Source organism: Patagioenas fasciata, chromosome 4 (genome assembly GCF_037038585.1).
Source record: "Patagioenas fasciata isolate bPatFas1 chromosome 4, bPatFas1.hap1, whole genome shotgun sequence".
Classification (NCBI taxonomy): domain Eukaryota; kingdom Metazoa; phylum Chordata; class Aves; order Columbiformes; family Columbidae; genus Patagioenas; species Patagioenas fasciata.
This window is the reverse complement of record NC_092523.1, coordinates 75,310,522-75,331,478: the sequence shown is the minus strand read 5'-3', so window position 1 is coordinate 75,331,478 and position 20,957 is coordinate 75,310,522. Positions and strand designations below refer to the sequence as shown.

At 39.6% G+C, this 20,957-nt stretch overlaps 2 protein-coding genes across 19 annotated transcripts in view; one reads left to right on the top strand and one right to left on the bottom strand.

The window, feature by feature from the left end:
* Positions 1–20,291, bottom strand: part of INTS12 (integrator complex subunit 12) — a 45,602-nt gene extending 25,311 nt beyond the window's left edge. For 7 of the 12 annotated variants that reach the window (XR_011738919.1, XR_011738922.1, XR_011738926.1 and 4 more), the window contains exons 1-10: positions 20,258–20,291; positions 17,024–17,209; positions 14,029–14,192; positions 11,929–12,081; positions 11,202–11,389; positions 8,599–8,758; positions 7,121–7,279; positions 4,834–5,522; positions 2,037–4,387; positions 330–436 (exon numbers count right to left, since the gene is read on the bottom strand). Coding sequence is in view for 1 of the 12 variants with exons in the window: in XM_065836550.2 (XP_065692622.1) it covers positions 4,941–5,522; positions 7,121–7,279; positions 8,599–8,758; positions 11,202–11,389; positions 11,929–12,081; positions 14,029–14,184 (1,398 nt within the window). In the remaining 11 variants the exon portion in view is untranslated. Of the gene's footprint in view, positions 1–329; positions 437–2,036; positions 4,388–4,552; positions 5,523–7,120; positions 7,280–8,598; positions 8,759–11,201; positions 11,390–11,928; positions 12,082–14,028; positions 14,193–17,023; positions 17,210–20,257 lie in introns of those variants that run through there. The other 5 variants (XR_011738923.1, XR_011738920.1, XR_011738925.1 and 2 more) reach the window with 5 other exon arrangements.
* A 37-nt stretch (positions 20,292–20,328) lies between these two features.
* The window catches only part of GSTCD (glutathione S-transferase C-terminal domain containing), a 46,330-nt gene continuing 45,701 nt past the window's right edge, over positions 20,329–20,957 (top strand). For 3 of the 7 annotated variants that reach the window (XM_071808222.1, XM_071808221.1, XM_071808216.1), the window contains exon 1: positions 20,462–20,545. The gene's annotated coding sequence lies outside the window, so the exon portion shown is untranslated. Of the gene's footprint in view, positions 20,546–20,676; positions 20,921–20,957 lie in introns of those variants that run through there. The other 4 variants (XM_071808223.1, XM_065836546.2, XM_071808219.1 and 1 more) reach the window with 4 other exon arrangements.

The following is a 20,957-nucleotide window of genomic DNA, read 5'->3' as shown; positions in this document are numbered from 1 at the left end:
ATAATTCCTCTTACAATATTGTTTGTTCAGAAATGGTGAAAAATCTTTTAAATTATTGTAACAATAAAAATCTATTTTTGTAAAGATATGTTTTGTTTTGATTTTTTTTAACAAGAATTTTTCCAGCAGCAAAGAGCTTTATGTGGAATCCAAGATCTGCCTTCTGTCACTGCAAAATTAGCAGAGCAGAAGAAATAGACAGTTGCCTCAGGTAAAACCCTGCATTTCCAATATGCACATTATCTTATCTATTAACATATTAGAACTTGTCAAAGATTATCAAAATACTGAGCAAGCTTCAAAATACACTCCAAGTTTCCAAGTGTCACCTTAGTTCTGTTCTTTTCTAGCTGCTCCTGAGGTCGTGTGACAATTATTTACTGTTGTGTCCAGCCAGAGGTCTGTCATGAGTTGTCATAGATAAAAGCTTGTGTTACTAAAATAAATCACAGAACTTTGCATTAGAACTTTCCTTAGACCCAGATATCACCAGCATCCCCAAATCTGGCCAGAAGAAGCACTCATGGAACCAGAGTAACTTAGCATTTGACATTACTTATGGTGTCAGAATTCGGGCATCTATGACACCATATTTAAGTGGAAGTAAAATATTATCATACCAATTTATAACATGGATAAGGAAAGCTACGTAATATTAAATCACAGAGCCATTTGCTTTGGGGATAGAAAAACCACAGGACTATTTTCCAGTTATTTTTTCTAAATATGAGGTATACTACTCAAAATTCAGAAAAGCCTTCCTTATTTCTGCCCTACACCAGATTCCTCAACCTGACGTGCAAATTCAGTCCAACAATACTGTAGAACAGGCTCCTTTCCTGGAAATACAGTTGTTAATTCCATCCTAACTATAACTTCAAAGCAGAAAGCAAATGTTCCCTTCAATCTACTCAATTTTTCAGCAGTGCCTATCTTACATATTCAAGCTAAACACTTGATTTAAAAGACCAGGTCTATGCTATAAATCCTTCCTGATATAATACTTCAAAGAATCACAATCCTAACTGACATTTTTATACCAAAAGAAGGAGATTTTATATTTCATTTAGGAAGCTGGGGAAGTTCCTGTGGAAGAAAGCATTTTGCCAATACAAATTGCAGCTCTACTGCAGATTTCGCTAACATAGTGATATCAGCAAGTCCAGCAAGACTTGGTCTTGTTAGAGGGAGAAGATCGGCATGCGTAAAAGGTACAACATATTTTTTTATGCTAAATGAATAGAAGTTAACCTACAGTCAAGCCATGCCAGAGTTATAGATATAAAAACAGGATACACTTGAATTAGGTCTCAGAGGTATTCTAAATGGCACTAGCTTTCACAACTTAAAAACAAAGATCAATTTTTCCAGCTTTTGTTCACCCTATACGTGGTACCTGAAGTAAAACGCACAGTTCAGATGTCAGCTCCTGAACTCTCACAAGCAAAACTGTATGTATATTCAGAGGCAAGACAGAGGTAGCCAGTTTACTGAACCTTCCTGTGGGAAAAGGTTTTACTACTAGAGTGAACGCTTTACTTAGGAGCACTCCAGCCATTAGAAGAATCTATCTTCACACTCTGCTTTATAGAGTAAGCAACATTTTTCTGATTAACATTTAGGAAGAAAATATGCTTTCTATCTGCTAATGGAAACTGCTTCAGCGTCTTTTCCTGCTATACCACTATTAAAAACCTGTGCTAGATAGGAAGAAGGATAGGCTGATCGAAAAGCAATAAAAATTCAGGATTCTTCCTCCCCATGCTGTTACTTTAAAATTGCCCTGGAAGCTGCAGGCACAATAAAGACAAAACCTTTGCTGCTTTCCTCCACAGGAAATAATAGTTGAAAAAGTATGTAAATTCTCCAGGTAGCTAAGGCAATCCTGAGTAAATGAAACTGTTCCTTTGGATGTTTAAGGAACCTTAGCCTAAACCTTAATTATGGAAAAGAGGTATGGAAAATAGCTGCATGTATCAGTTTCACACGTGTTTAAAAATACAAAATGACTAAGAAAAGCTGTAGCTTTCACCTACCTATGAAAGTCTGAAATGTTTACTTGTTTAGAGATGTTCCCCTTGCCACGGAAGGAATGGAGAGAGGATTGCTGAGTGCTGGTCACAGACAGCAAGACTCAAGAGCCTTTTCCAGTGCTCAGCCTGAGCCAGTTCTTGAGAGTTGAACAAAACCTGGAGTGGCTGGGATGAACAGAGGGAGCACAAGCTGTCAAATGGGGTGTGAGTGGAGAGCTGGAAGACCCGATTTCCTCAACTACCTGTCTTAGTTGTGGTGGATAAAGAATTAAGAGTAACCTGCACATGGCTGGGACAAGTTTGAAGGAGTGTAAGAGAATCCAGCAGGGTATGCAGAAATAGCTGAATGGAGGCTTGTGGGTGTGAGAGCTGGGTCTAGTCACGAAAAAGCCACAAATGTCTCCATAGGGAGCTCCTGAGAGGCAGTCACGGTGTTTACAAACCTCCTTTGCAACAGCAGATGGGCTGAGCACAAGACTGTGCTGGGGCTGTGTGGTGAAAGGGACTTTCGTCTGCAAAATCTCCCTGGAGGTCTTTAAAAGGCATTTAGATGAGGTTCTTAGGGACATGGTTTATTGCCAGAGTTAGGTTAGGTTGTGGTTGGACTCGATGATCCTGAGGGTCTCGTCCAACCAAAATGATTCTATGGAAATGAAGAGAGACAAAACTGATCCCACCCAAGGCCCTGGAAGCAGGAACTTAACTTATTCGGCTTGAAAAATACCCACACACAGAGACAAATTCCTCTTCCTCCCTCCATGCCCTCCAAGTTTGTAGAATTATTAGCAGCTAGGAAGAAAGACCCAAGATACCATGAGGATACAAGTCATCTTGGACTCTGCTGCTGGCTGGATGCAACTGCCCCTGCACAGCTTCTCTCATGCAATAATCTCATGGCATTTCCTTCATTTGCTCCTGGAACTGAGACACCAAGTAACAATGCAACACAGATATGTAAGCACAGATATGGCAGCTCCCATGTGGGATACAACAGCCAGCATAAAGAGAAAACTTTTCCTATGCAGTGTTAAAAAAAACCCTATTTTTTCATTATTCTTTATGAATGCAAAATATGAACCCTCATTTTCATGAAGGGCTAAAGGAATATACTCAAATCTCTCAACAACCTCTTCTATTTAGAAGTCCATGCTAGTACAGATATTTTTTACATATTTTAAAGGCTAACATACCATATATTACTATTTCAGACACTTGCAAATCCACGAAGGAACTAGTAGAGGGGAAAAGAGCTGAGGAGAAAGGAAAATAGTTTCTGAATACCTCTGCCTACTGCCCAAAGCAAACCAACCCTTTGTCCCATGAATGCTATGGGAGGGACAGTGGACTATTACCAATGCAGATCGTAATGCTTTGGCCTCCCAAACTCCAGGCCTAGGCCCTGTACCTTCAGACACTCTAGGCAGGCCAGCAGGGAGCTTGCCACAAGTCTTAGTGTTAATACACATCGACACAGTGCATAGTGACTCTGTTCTGCAACACTTGCTGGTAGATTCAAATATGGGGTCTTCCAGCAGATTTGGGAAAGCACGCCTGAGCAGAGTCTTTCCTATGAAACACAAATCACGGGGAGAAAGGGGAAAGAAGTTGAACTTTTAGAATATACACAACTCGTTTGCTACTTTAAATATCATGAAGGAAGACACGCACTTATAAACAGAAGTAGATGTATACATCTACAGAAATTGTTGGAAAAGGTTCTAACGTGTATTTTTAAAAAAGAAACAACACCCGCTCGGTCATTTACAAAGTAGCTGACAGAGCTAGACAAAGTGTTAAATGGTGACCAACACTGTCACTAACTACTCCAGAGATTTCTCCCTTTGCTCCTTTCTTGTGTGAGAAAGCAGTGATTTTAAATAATAATCATACAGGCTACGGTAGAACAGTTAAGAGACTAGAGGCTTCATTTTCTAAGACAGGTTGGCAGGCAATACTACTTTGACACATGCAAGGCTTGTGAATTTTGTAGCAATACTTAAAAGCATGGAATACTTAGCTGATTAAAAAGGCTTATGTGTTTCAGGTATGCCAGAAAGGAAGCTAACTTACTGACACCTCGGACAATTCCTTTTCTTCTGTTTCTTCCTCTCTCACATCAAGGCAACACAGTTCAATCGGACTGTGCTTTTAAGTAAATATACACTGCCTACCACCTATTTTCCATTCATATTCAACAGGACAATATTAAGGTCCTTTACAGATTAAGAAAATCCTGTTGTGGCTCTCTTCTGCTCTTTTTACAGTTTAGGGGCTACTTATCTTTTGCCAATGCTCTTTTTTGTCACAGAGAATTACAACACCATCATCACCACCATAATCCATGAAGTTTCTCACTGTATAAAAACAAACCAGGCCAGTTAAAATTCTCACTTTAAATAGAATATGTTGTTTAACAGTTAATTTGGGATAACTTCATTAATTCTGCACAACACAGACAACACTCAACAGGTGAAGCATTCTAAGTACTGGAAAATGGCGTGAAAGAAAAGCAGAAATGATTTCCCAGATTAATAATACCTTTATTAATAACATTTAAGAATGACAGTTTCCATACGTTCAATTTGTTAAATGTCCACATAAATCTGTTGTGTTTTTTTTTTTTTTTTTAACTCTAAAATACCCAACTTTTACAATCTCAACTTCCAGTGCTTCGAGCTGAAAAACAGGAGCACATAATAGTGAATTCCTCCAACATATTCAATTAACAGATTTGTCAAGTCAGAAAGAATACTAGGCTCATCAAAGTTTGACCTCCTGTATAACATAGGTTTTGGCTTACCTGGTTTAACCACCATTTCAGTCCAGTAACGAGGGGACGTTCTTTAAGAAAATCACCAACGCTGCTATTTAACAGAACGCAACCAAAATATTTAGCAAGCAGCCATACTACTTCTTGAGTTTCTTTTGAGCAGCCTTCTTCTTCACCATTTGTAACCTTTTCATAGCATTGAGCTGAGATTCCTGAGAAGTCGGGCCTTTCAGGGAGGTCGATTGATTCCCAGTATCTGCCACAGTTTTGCTCGCGCTGCCCCCACTGTTACCTGCGGTCCCAGTGCTGCCATTCCCACCGCTCACCTGGCTGCTGGTGGTCGGCACCGCACTGCTGGGGCTGGGAAGACCTGCTTTGCTGACATTGTCGCTGCTCACCGACCGGCTAAGAGTGGGTTTCCCCAGTGTCAGAGGTGGAGGAGGTTTTGGCTGAACAGGGCTCGTGCTGTTGTTGGCAGGTGCCATTTTTGCCCCTAGTCCTGGTTTGGAAGTTGCCAGCCCCGACAAACCTACAGGTTTTTGGTTATTTGAAGAAGCTGCAGGTTTCCCACTGGTGCTCTGTGCTGTTGATCCCATTTTGGCAGTCGATGGGTTGGCAGAGGAGGTTTTGGCCGCAAAAGCAGCCCATCCTGTAAGGCCACTGGTTGCTGAAGAGGAAACACTTGTACTGGCTGAGTTCCCAGACACTGCTGCTGAGGTCTAAAAGTAAATACAGCATTCTTATTTAGTAGTATCTACTTGTGTAACACATTGCAGCAGGAATACATTCAGCCTCTGTTTCAGTTATTTTCCCAGGAACACCCAGTGGGCAATATTTAATCACTAATCACTACAGTTAAAAGTATTAACAAGAAAAGGAAAGGATGCCAGGTGCAGACACCTTTTAATTTCCCAGTCACATAAAACCAGGGTTACCTCTTATCCCTTTTTTCTATAGAGCTAATAAGCTATCATATGGCATTGCAAACCCCTGTAAACTCTAAAAATTGGTTTAACTGTAATAACTACAAAAAGCCCAAATTTGTGAAGTATAAAAACAGAAAGCAACCCACCACCTTTTATTGTTTAGTGTCATCACTTGGTGTCACTTCTTAACAAGATGACAGATGCTCAGACAAAAATCAGACCCTAAGCACCCAGTTATTGCATTTATTGCAGTATTTTGGTTAAAGTGGGTGCATCTAAACTTTATCCTATTCTTCCCTTCCCTTTCCCCCTCTTGGTTTCTAGCAGCCTGTACCACAGAAAATTAAAGTCACTGACTTCTTTCCTTTATTTTTCCCTTTCTGGCAGTGCAAAAGACAAACCTCTCACAAACATAGTTTTCTTTGCCTGCAAAGTGGTACACATTAACTTCAGTTCCCACACCTCAAACCCCATCATCCCAAGTTTTCAGCTGAGGATAACATACACATGAAATTATTAAAAGAGTTACACCAAACGCCAGAGTCAAAACAGAAATCAAAATCCTCTATTCAAGTAATACCCTTTCCATATATATCCAGACTGTTTCTAAACAGTAAAGATGATGGATGAAATCAGGCATCACTTTTACAACCCACTAGGCACATAGGAATAAATAACTCTGCTGAGGTGAAAAAAGTTAAGTGTAAATGCTTGAGCAATAGCCATCATATAATATTATTCATGATGGTTTGCATCCAGACAGAAAAACGGCAGGCATAACTTTGAGTACATGAAAAATTACTTTGACTCTGAGTTACAGATATGCTTTCCTAGGTTAGGGTCATGCTTTGTTAGACTACTTCGTTATTTATTATGCTGCTTCTGGTTTACCACCTTTGACCAACTAGTGACAATATTTATTAAATAATTTTGAGAATCAGAAACATGGGGTAACATATGAGAAGGAGAAACCTCTCACAGTGTCAGCTAGAGCTTCCCTGTTACCGTGGGGACAAGCCTTCTAACTACCAAAACACGTATATGTTACTTGACCACAGAGAGCAAATCATATCATCTATACAATTATGAGGATTTCTACTTGTATAAAATACCATTTAAAAAAATCCCTACAGTAAATTCTATTATCTTCTTTGTAATAAAAATATAGTGAAGAGCTGGATGCTTTAGGGACTCAGTTGAACTAAGGTTTTACTTCCCACTCTTTTAGTGTTAATGCAAACCCACTATGCCATAGTACTACTGAGGACACATAGTATAGCAGACTATTTTCATTCATGGTTCTTGTAAGCAAAGATTGGTCTAATAGAAAAAAATTATTATCTATGCAGCAGAATATAAACTCTTACTCTGGAAAATTTAAGCTACTTTACCTTGACCTCTGTTGTCCTCTTAAATGCTAGAAAAGTTGTTGGTGGGTTCTCAGGTTTTAACTTAATTTCTGGCTTCTTCACCAATGGATCCTTCACAGCTGGTGCAACTGAAACAACTGCAGGAGCTGGTTTTTGAGGTGGTTTTTGTGTCTTCTGAGCCTGTGTAAGTGGTAGAAAGGAATGCCCCAAACTAGTTAAAATATTGACTGCCCTGACTGTCAACATGAGCATTATCAGATTGCAATCTAGCCTTTACAATTTCAAGCTGAACAGTGTCTGAGAAATAAGGTAACAGGGGATGTGGAGGTAGTGCTGAGTATGGTACTAGGGACAGAGTCCAGCCAAAAAGCATATTGAATAGGACTTGCTATTTCAGCGTGGATAGAGCAGCAGTATTAACACTTAGGGAATGGGAAAGCACTGGGCCTTCAAAGAAATAAGGCAAAGACAGGTGAACTGGAGGAAGACAGGACCATAATCCAGCAGTACTGGGATGCAGGCTGCAGGAATCTGCTAAGTAGTGGTAGATAAAATGGTAGAATTTATGTCGAAACAAAAAAAGGAAAAGGCATTATTGAAGGGAAACGTTGAATGGCTGCAATGGCTATCCTGTGCAATAACTGACCTCAAGCAAACACTCCTCTGAGTTCAAGGCCTGATGATCATCAGAATAATCATGTACTTCAGTCAGTGAAGATAACTCCTAGGCCAGGATCTTACATTGCCTTCTTTTCCTGTTTCTTAGTAGAGCCATTTCAACAGATAACAATTTGCTAAGTTATCATAGAACAGTTCCAAAACAGAACACATTTTCTGTTGTATAAAAGGGTTTGATTTTAAAATGTCAGAACTAAAGTTGTGCAAATTAATGGTTAGTGTTTCATGCACCCAAAGATGCTTTCTTACTCTGATGTTTGTTTCTTACAATGAGCTGAGTGGGATTCCTGTGGGATCAGGAACAATGAGTCTGTTTAGTCAAGAAATTAACACGCAGATCAATCAAACTAAAGGAACTTTTTTTTTTTTCTGGAATATGCTACTATCAGTTCATTGTCAAGTCTGAGAACACTCAGCACTTCAGATTTGGACTGAAATTTGCGGTCTGTTCTTACAGGAAAACAACTACTCATGTCCAAAGATGAAAACTAAAACTGTAGGGCTATTTGGTAGACACGTACTAAAACTTAATCACCTGAAATAAGTTTTCAACTGCTGCCTACCAAGCAGAAAATAATCCTATTTTATTCTTTTTCACTCAATTTCCGTTTTTTAAAAAGTATTGTTTAAACAGCACATTACAGAGTACTCTTTGAGATGCTACATTAAAAAACACAGCTGTAGCAAGAAAAGCACTGCTGAGAAAAATTGTTCTCCAACATGCTTCCAAAGATTTCTGAGACCTACGAAATAATCTACATATTAGAAATAGCTTGCTGGATTCAAATAGTGCTCATATAAGACAAAAAACTGACTCCTACCATTCTCTTCATCTGCCTGGTACAGCGGGCACAATACCATACAAGTCGAGGATCATTCACTTCCTTGTCTGTCACCTGAGGTTTATGGCAATCCTGGTGGTAGAGATTATGGCACTCCTGACACTCCACTAGCTGATTCCCAGAAATAACTGTCATTTGCCTGCAGAGCAAACAGTTAAGAACAGATTAGGAGAGAAAGCACTTAAAGGATTAACCAATTGTTGCAAATTTTGTGAGGCTTAAGATGAAAACTAAAAATATTTTTGCTTTCACGTATATTTTCTACCTGTGTCAAACGAACATCTGCCTTTTCTTCCTGTATGAGTTCTTTCTAACAGATATTTTAGAATTTTTGTATTTTTTTAAAGGCAAGTTATCTCAAGAAAATCTAAAACCTCTGGATTATTAAATGTGTATATATGACACTTCTGATTGCCCTGTTTGATTTTTGTATTAGAAATTTAAAGTCTCACCTGCTTTGCTTTACCTGGGTATTTTATAGATACCTTGCTGTATACCAAATTATGACTTCCTCATTATATTAGCATATAAAAGTCTGGTCTACATTTGAATAAATTTGCTGTAAGAGCAATTCAGTTCAAGAACAAACAATTTCTCAATAACAGGCCTGTAAGAGCGCTTTCTGCTACAGGATCTAAAAGCAGCATCATCCTAGCTGTATACTACAGAAAGATGTTTTATTAGCCATTCTTTTGGGCCCTACTACACAACCAGACACTTGGAATTTGAGCTAATACCAGAATCATGGCAAGATGAAATAGAAAGGATTAACTGTGCAATACTACCTTGAAGCAAACATGTAAGTTGGTGATGAGGACTTAATTTTGTGTGGGCCTCTGGTAGAAGTAATCATGCTGTATAAATGACAAATTAGTGATACACACGACTGGGAGTATGTCTGTGAATTAGCCAAATACCATTTTCCTAATGATTTTTTATTTCAGATGACAGATCAGGCTATTTAATTGCTAAGCTGCTTTTGCTCATATCCCCAAGGAGCAGGTACCCAGGTAACCATGGAAACTCTATTTGTAGACGGGTGGCGAAAGGTAATAACTTATTTCTTCACATAACAGGAAAATGAAGTCTGTGGATATTGTCCATATGGATGCTAGGACATTTTCTAATAAATATTTCTCTTTTACATGGGCTATTTAAAAACAGAGGGAGAAACCCTTCTGAAATTCCAGGACCCATTATTTTAGACGCAGGATATTTCAAAAGCTGTTTTGTTTGTTTCCTATTCCTAAATAAACTGGGTCAGAACAAAGCAGTGATGTTTCAACCCCCTGTCTCAAGGGAGGAGACTCACCCTGTTTTAAAAGGGCGAAGAACAATCCCAGATTGATTAAAAAACCACAAACTCTTCATGCACAGAAACAAGTTAAACCAGACTTATTTTTAAATCGTATGACAACGAAGAAACAAACCCAATGACTTCTTAACCTTCAGAAAACAAAAAAGTATTCTTAAACACTAAATTATTCTTTCAAAATCAGACTTTTTAAAAGATTTTTTCCCCAGAGTTTTCATCTGCAAACTACACATGGTTTTTCTTCTTCATATAACTGAGAAGCTTCATAACCAGTGAGTCTTGTTTTTCTAAGATCTGCAGCTATTGGAGAGGGTGAAGTTATTTTAATACTCCTTCTCTCCTTAAGCCTAACTTGATATAAAAGAACAAGAAAAACATAATAGGCATCAATGTTCAATACTCCCAATCACTTTAAAAATACATTTGACACTTAGCAAATCTTGAAGAAACCATTAATGTCTCTAGTTCTTAAATCCATAAAAAATGAACAGCTAATATTCAAATGCACTTTTTTGCATTTGTGAACCCACAGCTGGGTTCTTGTTGTTAATGTGGCTTCTTAAGTAATATAAATATAAAACCTTTGGCTATGAACACCCTCTGAACAGGACAGGGAAAGATGTACAATTGGGAGAGCCAAACTGCTCCTTTTGGCAGCAGTTGGTACTTATAAGGGCAGAAATCATGTGTGAAACCAAATCCTGATTTGAGTGATTGGATGCCTCCAAAAGTATATTTTAACTTCTGTTAACACTAAATGTATTGTTAGCAAAATGTTACTAAGATCCAGTTTTTGAGTCCTTAGTGAAAAGGAAAAAGAACCTGTCTTGACTGCAAGACACATTTACGCTATCAACTGGAAAAATATGCTTATGTGTAAACTAATGTCAAATGATTACAAAAAGAGGATCAACACATATAGATCTCATAATAATGCCACTAAAAATGTTTCCACTATAGAACTGGTTTTATTTTTTATAAATGCTTGTCATTAGCATTGTCATCTGTACTTGTCATGATAGGTTTTTGTACCTTGTCTAGTTTTTCATTTGTCATTTGACCCTTCCTGAAGAAAAGTTGGTTTTCTCATTAAAAGTTCCATTTTCACGAAGCAATTCTTATTCATGAAGGATGCTTGCAGGTATTACTATTTCTTTATGTGCTTAAGTGATTTCCAAGATAAAAACTACAGGAAGCATTAACTTAATAGGTACACAGAAAAAAAGAAACGTAGCTACACAATTGCAGTGAAGCAATGTTGACTTACCTGCAAACAACACAGGCTAATCCCATTTCCATAGCAAAGTCATCAGCACTGGTTTCCTCAAAGCTAGATAAATCAGGCATGGATAAATCCTTGCTTGTCTGAACTGTGATGGGAGACGAACGAGCCTCTTGCTTCTCTAGTCTGGGCTTCTTTGGTGCATCAGCTCCTTCAGTGCTATCCCCTTTGATCTATTACACACATACACACAGAGAATGTGAAATTGCAAAAAGCTAATGGATATTATTAAAATGAGAAAATGACTGGAACAATGAGATTAATTAGTATAAGAAGGTGTACTTTACACAGAACAAACGCAACAAATTTTCTTCAAAACATTTATGAACTAGAAGCTCAAGTTCACTTTTTGTACTTCGCATCAAAATCCTTGAAAAAGCTTGGGAATCCTACGTTTCAGTTTGCTCCATTTTTGTAACCTCCTGTTATCAGGATATTTAAAATATAGAATCACAGAGTGGTTTGGGTTGGAAAAGACCTTTAAAGGTCATCAAGTCCAATCCCTCTGCAATGACCAGGGAAAACATTCACAGAAGAATTATAGCAAGACTTTTGTTGGATTGCCAAAATGGCAACATGGTTGGATAACGCAGTTCACAGGCTATGCCCAATTAGATGAGCTGACCCACACAAGTTAAAAGGAGGCCTTTTGTCTAAAACATCTTCAAGTTTATTAACCAAGTTATTTCATTAGAGAACAAAAATTACTTACTTTCTCAGCAGGTCTCTTTTCTGTTTCTTTTTTCACCTTTTCTGATGCAGTGGGCTTGCCATTGTTGTTGCCAGAAGGCAAACTAGAAGCAGCTTTAGCCTCTTGCTTATTGGAAATAGGTTTGGTAACAGATACTTTTGGTTGCTCTACTTCCTAAAAATAGACAAGAATTGAAGGCAAACCCCACACTTGAGTTAATTCCTAGTTTACAATTAGTTAGGTGACAGGTTAGGCAAACAAAATGTCATACAGCTTTGATCACCTATACATACATTTTAAAAAAATAATTTCTAAAATATTTTCACATCACATTGACAAATTAGTGTGTTTAAGCTGCAGTCAATTATTTAAACTTCCCCTTATCACTGACCTGCTAGAGGAGAAGGTGCTCTTTTTCCAACTACAGATGCTCTTTGGAACATTAATTAAAAAAGATAACTTTTCTGCTTTTAAAACTCAAAGAGGCAATGAACACATTTTCAGATAGTTCTGAAGACAAAATTCAATATCAGATGAAAACATAAATTGACACTTACGTCACTAGATATCAATACTTCATTCCCTCATTGAGAAAGCTATTGATCCCCACTTAATCTCAGTCTATACTCACCTATCAGATTAATAACATTTAGATCTCAACAGAAATCAGTAGTTCTTATTAATGATGCGTTAGTGTCAGCATTGGATAATAAACAAGTGAGTCTGTAAATGAGTGATTAACCACAGCAATGTGCATTAGGAAGGTACCGCCTGCCCAGCCTGGTAAGAAGGGGCAATTCTCTGCTGAATGCTGGGTCGGGTCTTGAGCCCTAAGCTTTAGATCTCCCAAGTTTGCTGATCTCCTCATCTGCCTGACTGTGGTAATCCTGTACTCCTTATTCTGTTCTTGCATTTCATGGAAAATCACAAATTAATCCTGTTTTCTAAGAATGCAAGGGAAGGAATTCTTGTACTTTTTTCCACTACTGGGATGCAAAGTCCAGCTGATACTGGAGACACACTGAAAAGAAAGGAACAAAAGATTTCCTCCTCTGGCCTGAACCTCAGTCTCAGTCTCACCTGAGGGCAGGCGACTACCAGCCAAACTGTTTAGTAGAACTGGCTGCTCAAGCCTCTTTGTACTATTATTTAGCTCCCTGCTTCCTCTTTAAACTACAAACTAATGCTTCTTTGACCTCTGACATAGAGTGCCCCTGAGAGTTTTGAGACCTGTGTTAGAGGGAACTGCAGTTTAGGTTTAAGGGAGCTAACAATTCGAACAGAAAGGACACTAAAAACATCACTCATACAGTAGCAGTAATAGTGCCTTTTAGTTATTTGGAAACACATACAAATTAGGTATTACTAATGTGTCAGCGTATGGACCATCATTAAAACACACCAGGCTGACTTCTAGGCATCCTAGGAGAAAATGCCACCTCATTATCCATATGGCAGTATATAACACTATAAGGATGTCTCCGATTCAAATATTCTCTCTAGCAGGTGTTTCAGCAATTTTCAGAAGATGGGAAAAAAAAAAGTTTGTCTATTGGATGGCAATGGTTTCTGCCTGCAAATCATTTCTGCTTTAAACCATTTGGTGTTTTTCATTCTTGTACAAATTCATCAACAGAACTTCAAAAAGAGAGATACAGCTTTATGAGTAAATACCTTGTTTTGTTTCATATTTATCTGTGGGGAAAATAATGTGCATTTTAAAGACCTTTTTGCTCTGATTGTAACTGGAGAAATCCATAATTTTGGGTTTGTCTTAGATAGCATGTATGATAGCTTACTAAGAAAAATGCCCAAACCAATACAAAAGTGAATACAAAAAGTACTATTACAAAGTCGTGACACTTGCAATACAGCGTTGAATATCTCTTTTACAGGTCTTGGCACATCACCACAGTAAAGACATTTTTTTTCCATTAACTTCAATTAATCGGATTATGTTGCATAAAAGAAGAATTATGAATATGGACATTCCATAATTACTTATTCTTTTTCCTCGATTTCTGATTCTCTTTTAACTTTTCAGCTCTAAAAGATGAATAAGGAATAGCAGGAGATTTAAAAAGGCATAAAAAAATAACCCATGCTCTTTAACACCAATACCTTCTGAGATGGACGATAACTTGAGTCAGTTCCTCTGGCCAAAGACTCATCAAGAAGCGCTTTCAGCTTTTCAGCAGAGTCCTTACTCTTCGAATGCAAGAAGCCAAGGGCTTTCAAAAAAATGGGATCAAGCTCTAAGTTCACTGTAGCAGCCATAGTGTTATCTTTGGAGGTAAAAAAAACCAAAACCAATGAAAACTACATTAATGTGGAACATAAACAGCATATGGCTAACTATCTCACAGAATGTTGTTTTTGTTTTTTTTTTTTTTTTTTGTTTTTTTTTTTAAATGAAATTACATTAAGTCACAGCAAGGATAATATGTGAATTAATTATCATCATTAGAAGATGAGCGATTGTGAACTTCAGAGCTATAGAACTGGAATGTGGCTCTACATCTGAAATGCTGTCAAATCTGCTCTTTGGCATATCTGATGTTCAAAAACTAGGCTAATTATGCTTACATAAATGGAACAAATATTCCATACATACAGAATATCGAAAAATATGCCAAATAAGCATAAACTTCAGGAAAAGCAATTAGTACCCTTCTTCTTCATATAATTTGCACATACAGTGATTTCTATCTCATTGGTCATTTAAGAACAACAAAGAAAAACTCTTATTGTAGAAAAATTATCTTTTGAAACTTTGAAAAGAACAGCCCTTTGTAACATACAATTAAAGAAATATAAACCATCTAGTATACAACTATATATATTTATATATATATCTCAAAAACCTGAAAAAAATATGTTGTCCATTTTTAAATTTAGCTGAAAGAGTGAGCAAATTTATAACTCAGATAGTGATTTATCAAAGGCTCCTTGTGATAGTCTAGGTTTTCATGTCAAGTAATGACTATCCAGAACTCTAAGAGGCCACAGTGTCATTGTAGAAGGAATAAGGTGAGGAAAAGGGTAGAGTGAGTTTAAAAAAGGTCTGTTTCACAGCAATACAATCCTGCACCTCAAAGCCTTCTCTGTTAATTTCTTTAACAAAAGCTCTAAGAAATCGCATTTACATCAGAAGTTGTCCCTACAAAGATAGATATCTGCCTAGCCTGAACAGTGATTAACAAGTAATAATTTAAGAAATAACATAGAAAGGGAAGTTTCCTGCTCTTTTCCAAAATGGATGAGAAGTGGTATTCATAATAATCCCTTCAAATCTCACTTGAAACACATCAGGACTTTTTTTTTTAATACAGCAATCTAGAAGACATTCTTGAAAAGGCTTTTATCAGTTCTGCTCAAAAGCACTGCCTGGACAGCTTTTACGGCTGGCGCTTTCAGGGTTTTGTCTGATTAATTCCTTTTGATATTCAACATGGTGAACTTTTACCTCTCTGGCCAAAACACCAGCAGTGGCAGCCTGCTCCCTCAACACTTGCCTAGAAGTCTCCAGGAACCTTTATCTCATGCTGAGCTTTCACGAGACACCAGAGAATTGCTCAACTAAGATCATCAAGGCGTTTGACATACAGTAGACTTCATAGGGATTTTTATCAATGGACCCAGCAGAGAGTTAAGAATCCTCTTAAAGAGCCTCTTCCTTAATCTTTGCTACTTGTCAAATCATTCTCTGGTGGCCACAGAACTTCTGCTAGTAAGTACCACACATCAGTTACTCTGCTTTTTCACTGATCAAGCAGAGACTGTGGTGCAAGCCCCATCCAGCCAAATCAGTCTCTCACGTTTACAGAAAGTGAATTTAATGTATGTCGAAAGCACACACCCTCTTTTCTTTTATGCATCTATCCCTGATAAATTTTCAGGCTGTTTCTGAGTTCTGTGGGTAGGTTGTCTCTTCTATTTCTTTGTTCTGTGAATATGCCTTCCAAGTTTCAGTACCATTTAATCTTAAATTAGGACTCTGCTAAACCCTCTGTTTAATGAAAACAGCAGAATTAAACCACCAATTTCAAAAATTTGGAGTGATTTCTTGCTATAACAATCCTTCAGGTTCTTTTCTGAGGCTTCTTTTAGGAATATATACTTGTGTACATAAAGAATGGGTAGCCTCAACAGTCATTAGCAAACAACTCAGGATGTCTGTAGTATTTAGAGAACAAATGTAAGCATACTAACTCCATTTTCATCTTTCTGAAGGTAACAATCCCTGGATTTACGACTAGCTCTATTTTTTTTAAAGATATCCATTGTAAAGGAACTGTTAAAATCCAAATTTCAAAAGGGTTCTCTGTATTTACTTTTTTATTTGTGTATGAAATTGCAGCAATTTTTTCTCTGTTCTCAAGAATAAACTAGTTTCACAGCCTACTGCAGTTACAGCTAACATATCACAAGAAATTTTTCATGAGAAGGGAGGGAACTGGACTTATTAAACAATTCAAGTATGCTCAGTTTGGGCATATATTGTCTTAAAAATAGCATAATCTAAATAAAGTAGATTGATAAATATGCTCTCCTTACTAGACTACAATAACACAACTATCAAACAGGCTAATACCAATAACTGGCCTGGTCCCAAAAGCACATTGCTGCTTTTGGTAGTGGCCTTTTCCAGATGTTTACAGATCAGAACAGTGGTTTGATACTTATTATATAAACCTGAGACCCAATTACATTCATTCATGTTTTTCTGGTTCATTCATGTTCTTCTGGGGGTGAAGTCAGCATATAACAACTTGATAGCCTTGGAGCAAGAATAGTGCAGTGGTTTAATGATGACGCCATAGGTTATTCTGCACAAGAGCACTCCTTGACTTCCTTGTTGAAGGGGGATCTTCCTACACAAAATAATTCAAATGTTGTTTAGCAAAAACAAATAGGAAAAAAGTCAGCATGACACCATCATTTTATGTAGCTGTTCACAACGCAGCTGTGAGATGAGAGGGCTGTGTTATAAAACTTGAACCCAGCGCAGAACTGGTTTTGCACTAAGCAATAACTGGAAGGAGCGCACACACAGGAACTCAAGTGCAGCCTCTGGCAACTCAGCACTAACCCATCAGCCCAGCCCAGAAAGTACCTTTCTCGACTTATGTCTCTTTTTGACACCTCTTCACTCTTGTGTAAGAACTGCTTGCTGATAGGTAGACAGGACCAAATACGAGGCAACAAAACTCTTTGAAGCACATGAGACGATACTAAAAATCCTATAGTGGGTAATCATCGAGTAACCTCCAATATGGACTACTCTGAGTGGCTTAAATCCCTGTTGGGAAAAAAAAAAGTTAATTAGTGGGTTGTCTTAAAATGCCTAAGAATTTTGGTCTCTTTTTGTCTCTTTCTTGAGCATACTATTGTCTTCTGCCACATACATACAAACTTAATTGAGCACTATACAGAATATGTGGTCTTCTAGTTTAATAGACTTAATACTGATTTCCTGTGTGTCAGAGCCCTTTTCTTTTATTTGTCAGCAACTATTTTGCATGCCTATGAATGTATTATCTTATTCACCATCAGTTTCAGTTAAATGGATTTACTTACATTAGATTTTCAGGTATGACTGTATTTTAATCAACTTGTTTCTGAATTCCTGTTTCTATAATTTTCTGAGACGTGTACAACTGAAGATATTTTTCCAAGGAACAGCACGTTTAATTTATATTGCAACGCTATTATCAAACCCATTTTTATAAACTCAGCAATACTTGTATTTTTCATTGACACCAATGAGTAAAAGGACTTTCAGTCACATATCCTTTTCGGCTATCTTCAACATCTTCAGCAGTTAACTTAAACCCCAGTAATGTGAATCAGTAGCACAAAATTCCTTCCAATGCACTACACTGTGTTCATTAACAACTAATAATTACTCAACCATATTATCAATTCACCTTTTTTCCCCGCCTTTGGATTCCTCTGTAGCTCAAGATTCTCTCTTTTCTTGACTAATCTAATAACAGTGATAGTGGCAGATTTTGCTTACTTACCAATGCCTTTTCCAGATCACTTTCAGATTTATTGTAAATCTTGATATAATACATTAAGGAAAATCTTAAAAGTAGGAAAAACTGAACTTCCATTTTCAGCTTTTGTTTTAGTATCTTAATCAGGACTTGATTCATGACAATAAAATTTCTTAGTTATCTCCCATGAGGGACACTTCAAAATTCACACACTTAGATAGTCTGAACAACTGTATTAATTGGAACAATTTTATTAATCAGTTGTATTGCCACAAACATTAGTTTGATTAAAAAAACATTTATTCAAATAAATGAGATAATTACACCTATGCAATCGAGATTCGCTAAAGCCTGCTACCACCAAGTGTCAATATTCTGCAAAAACAGACCTGAAGATGGTGTTCAAACAGATGTCACTGTTCGCTGGTTTAAGTCACTAGTAAAGTGATTATATCTCCATTACTGTTTTCACCTTTCCCTAATTTAATGCCTACTGAAATCTATCAGGTTTACAAATTCCCTAGATATCATCCTCCCGGTGATTTCTTGGTGGAAGAGCCAAACTTTAGTTAAAAGTGAGTTTCTGAATTAGCTACAGCAAAGCCACAACCTGATCCTTTGCATCATATATTCCACAAATTTCTCCCTGATAAAGAAAAAGCCTCTAATCTGAAACACCACCATACTTTAATCTAAAAATATCCTATACTATGGTTGAAACTTACATATCCTGTATTGCACATACATCACTTCTATTTGCTGGGCCTGTTCCTTCTGAATTTCTATACCTACCTGCAGGCAAGTGCTGACTCTGTTCTGGAGCTGCACCTGGTGCCAGTCCCTATTGCAAGGGAGGAGTGGAACTCCCCGCCTCATTACAGCACCAAAAACTGGGTTCGAGTCCCATCTGGGTCGCCAGAAAATGATACCGAAAAGTCAGCAAAAAGACTCTTTAACACTGTGTTGAAAGTGTTAAAAACCAGCATTCTATCACAGCGTGCCACTAATCGAGCATACGCATGATTCTTGGTATTTATTACATACACCTATTGCACATTCATTTGTCCCTACCACTTAGTTAATGCTGTAAACATAAATTATTTCCATAACCCCACCCTTCACCAGTAGTCCATCTCTGGTATTTGAGAGTCTTCATCAGGGGTCTCCACAGACCGGTGCCCCGCCCAGTGTTGGCTTCTTGGCCTAATTTCTTGAGCATACATGTTGTCATTTTATGCTGCTACCTAGCAAAAGTCATGTAGCTCTTTCTTCATTTGGCGGAATATTCTGCTTCCCAAGCTTGCAAGCCAAGGACATCCCAGTTTGCCTCATGTCGTTGTTTCTCTGTTCAGTTTCTTTTACATTATGCCTGGTCTTGCTACATTAGGTCTAGGGGTGCTTTTTTCCTGTTATCACCCCCACCTCATTACAGCACCAAAACTGAGTCTCTCACAGAATCACAGAATGTCAGAGACTGGAAGGGACCTCAAAAGATCATCCAGTCCAATTCCCACACTGGAGCAGGAACACCCAGCTGAGGTTCCACAGGAAGGTGTCCAGGCGGGTTTGAATGTCTGCAGAGAAGGAAACTCCACAACCTCCCTGGACAGCCTGGTCCAGTGTCTGGCACACTCACTGAGAATAAGTTTCTTCTCATTTTTAAGTGGAACCTCTTGTGTTCCAGTTTATACCCATTGTCCCTTGTCCTATCATTGGTTGTCCCCATCCTCAGGACACTCACCCTTTACATATTTAGAAACATTACTGAGGTCACCCCCTCAGTCTCCTCTTCTCCAGGCTCAAGAGCCCCAGCTCCCTCAGCCTTTCCTCACACGGAAGATGCTCCACTCCCTTCATCTTCGTTGCCCTGCGCTGGACTCTCTCCAGCAGTTCCCTGTCCTTCTGGAACTGAGGGGCCCAGAACTGGACACAATATTCCAGATGCCGTCTCACCAGGGCAGAGCAGAGGGGCAGGAGAACCTCTCTCGACTTTCTCTCACACCGGAGACCAGCGCGAGGACCCGGCGCCTCCCGCCTTGGGCAGCTCCGGGCGGCCCAACGTCCTCAGGGGCGAACCGCCCACCGGACACGCTGCCCCCCAGCAGCTGCTCCCGCCCCGGCAACGCCCGGAACGGCTCCGGGGACCCTCCCGGCCGGTTTTCTCAAGAGCCAGGAGGATCCCTCCCTTTAGACATCTGCAGGAGGAACCGCAACACCCACAGGGCCAACGCAGCCACCTCCGCCCGGGCCCTCCCCACACGACAGGGAGACACAGCGCTCGCCCCAGAACTGGGGGAAACAGCTCCCCTCTTCCTCGGCCCCTGCGGAAACACCCACCGTGCTCTTACCAGAGAGAAAGAAGGTGGACAGGGACAGGGACAGGGACAGCCACAGCCACAGCCACAGCCACAGCCACCTCCACCCTCCCCGCCCGGAGCCGGGTCCGCCGCCTCACCGGTTCCCCCACGCAACCGAGTCCCGGAGGCGGCGGTTCCGGACAGGCGCTGTTGGCGGGGAGAAACGTGCGGAACCGGGGCGGGGCCCGGCCTAGCAAGCGCGCAGGAAAGGCCGGGGACGGGGCGGAAGTGGCGGTGCCGGTGCTGGGCAGGACCAGGAGAGCGCGGCGGGCGGGGCGGGTAAGCGGCCGTTGGCGCCCGCCTCGCGCGGGGGACGGGGCGGTTGGGAGCTGTCTCGCGGCGCCCGTGGCTGTTAGTGCGGCGCGGGAAGGGGGCGGCGCTCGCAGGGGCTGCCTGAGGGGGAGCGGGCAGCTCAGGGGGTGGCCCGGCGTCCTCCCCGGCTGAGAACGCTGGGGCTTGGCCGCCCCCCTGCGCAGTCCCGTATTTGAGCCTCCTGCCCGCCCGTCCTCACTCCTCTTTGCCGTTAGTTCTCTCTTCTGTGAAGCAGAGTTGGCTGGAAACTGCTTGCTGAGGTGTTTATCGGTGAATACGACTTGTAGTCGATGGCGGCAAAAACATAGGTCGAGAGAGGTTCTTCCCCTCTACTCTGTCCTGGTGAGACCGCGTCTGGAATATTGTGTCCAGTTCTGGG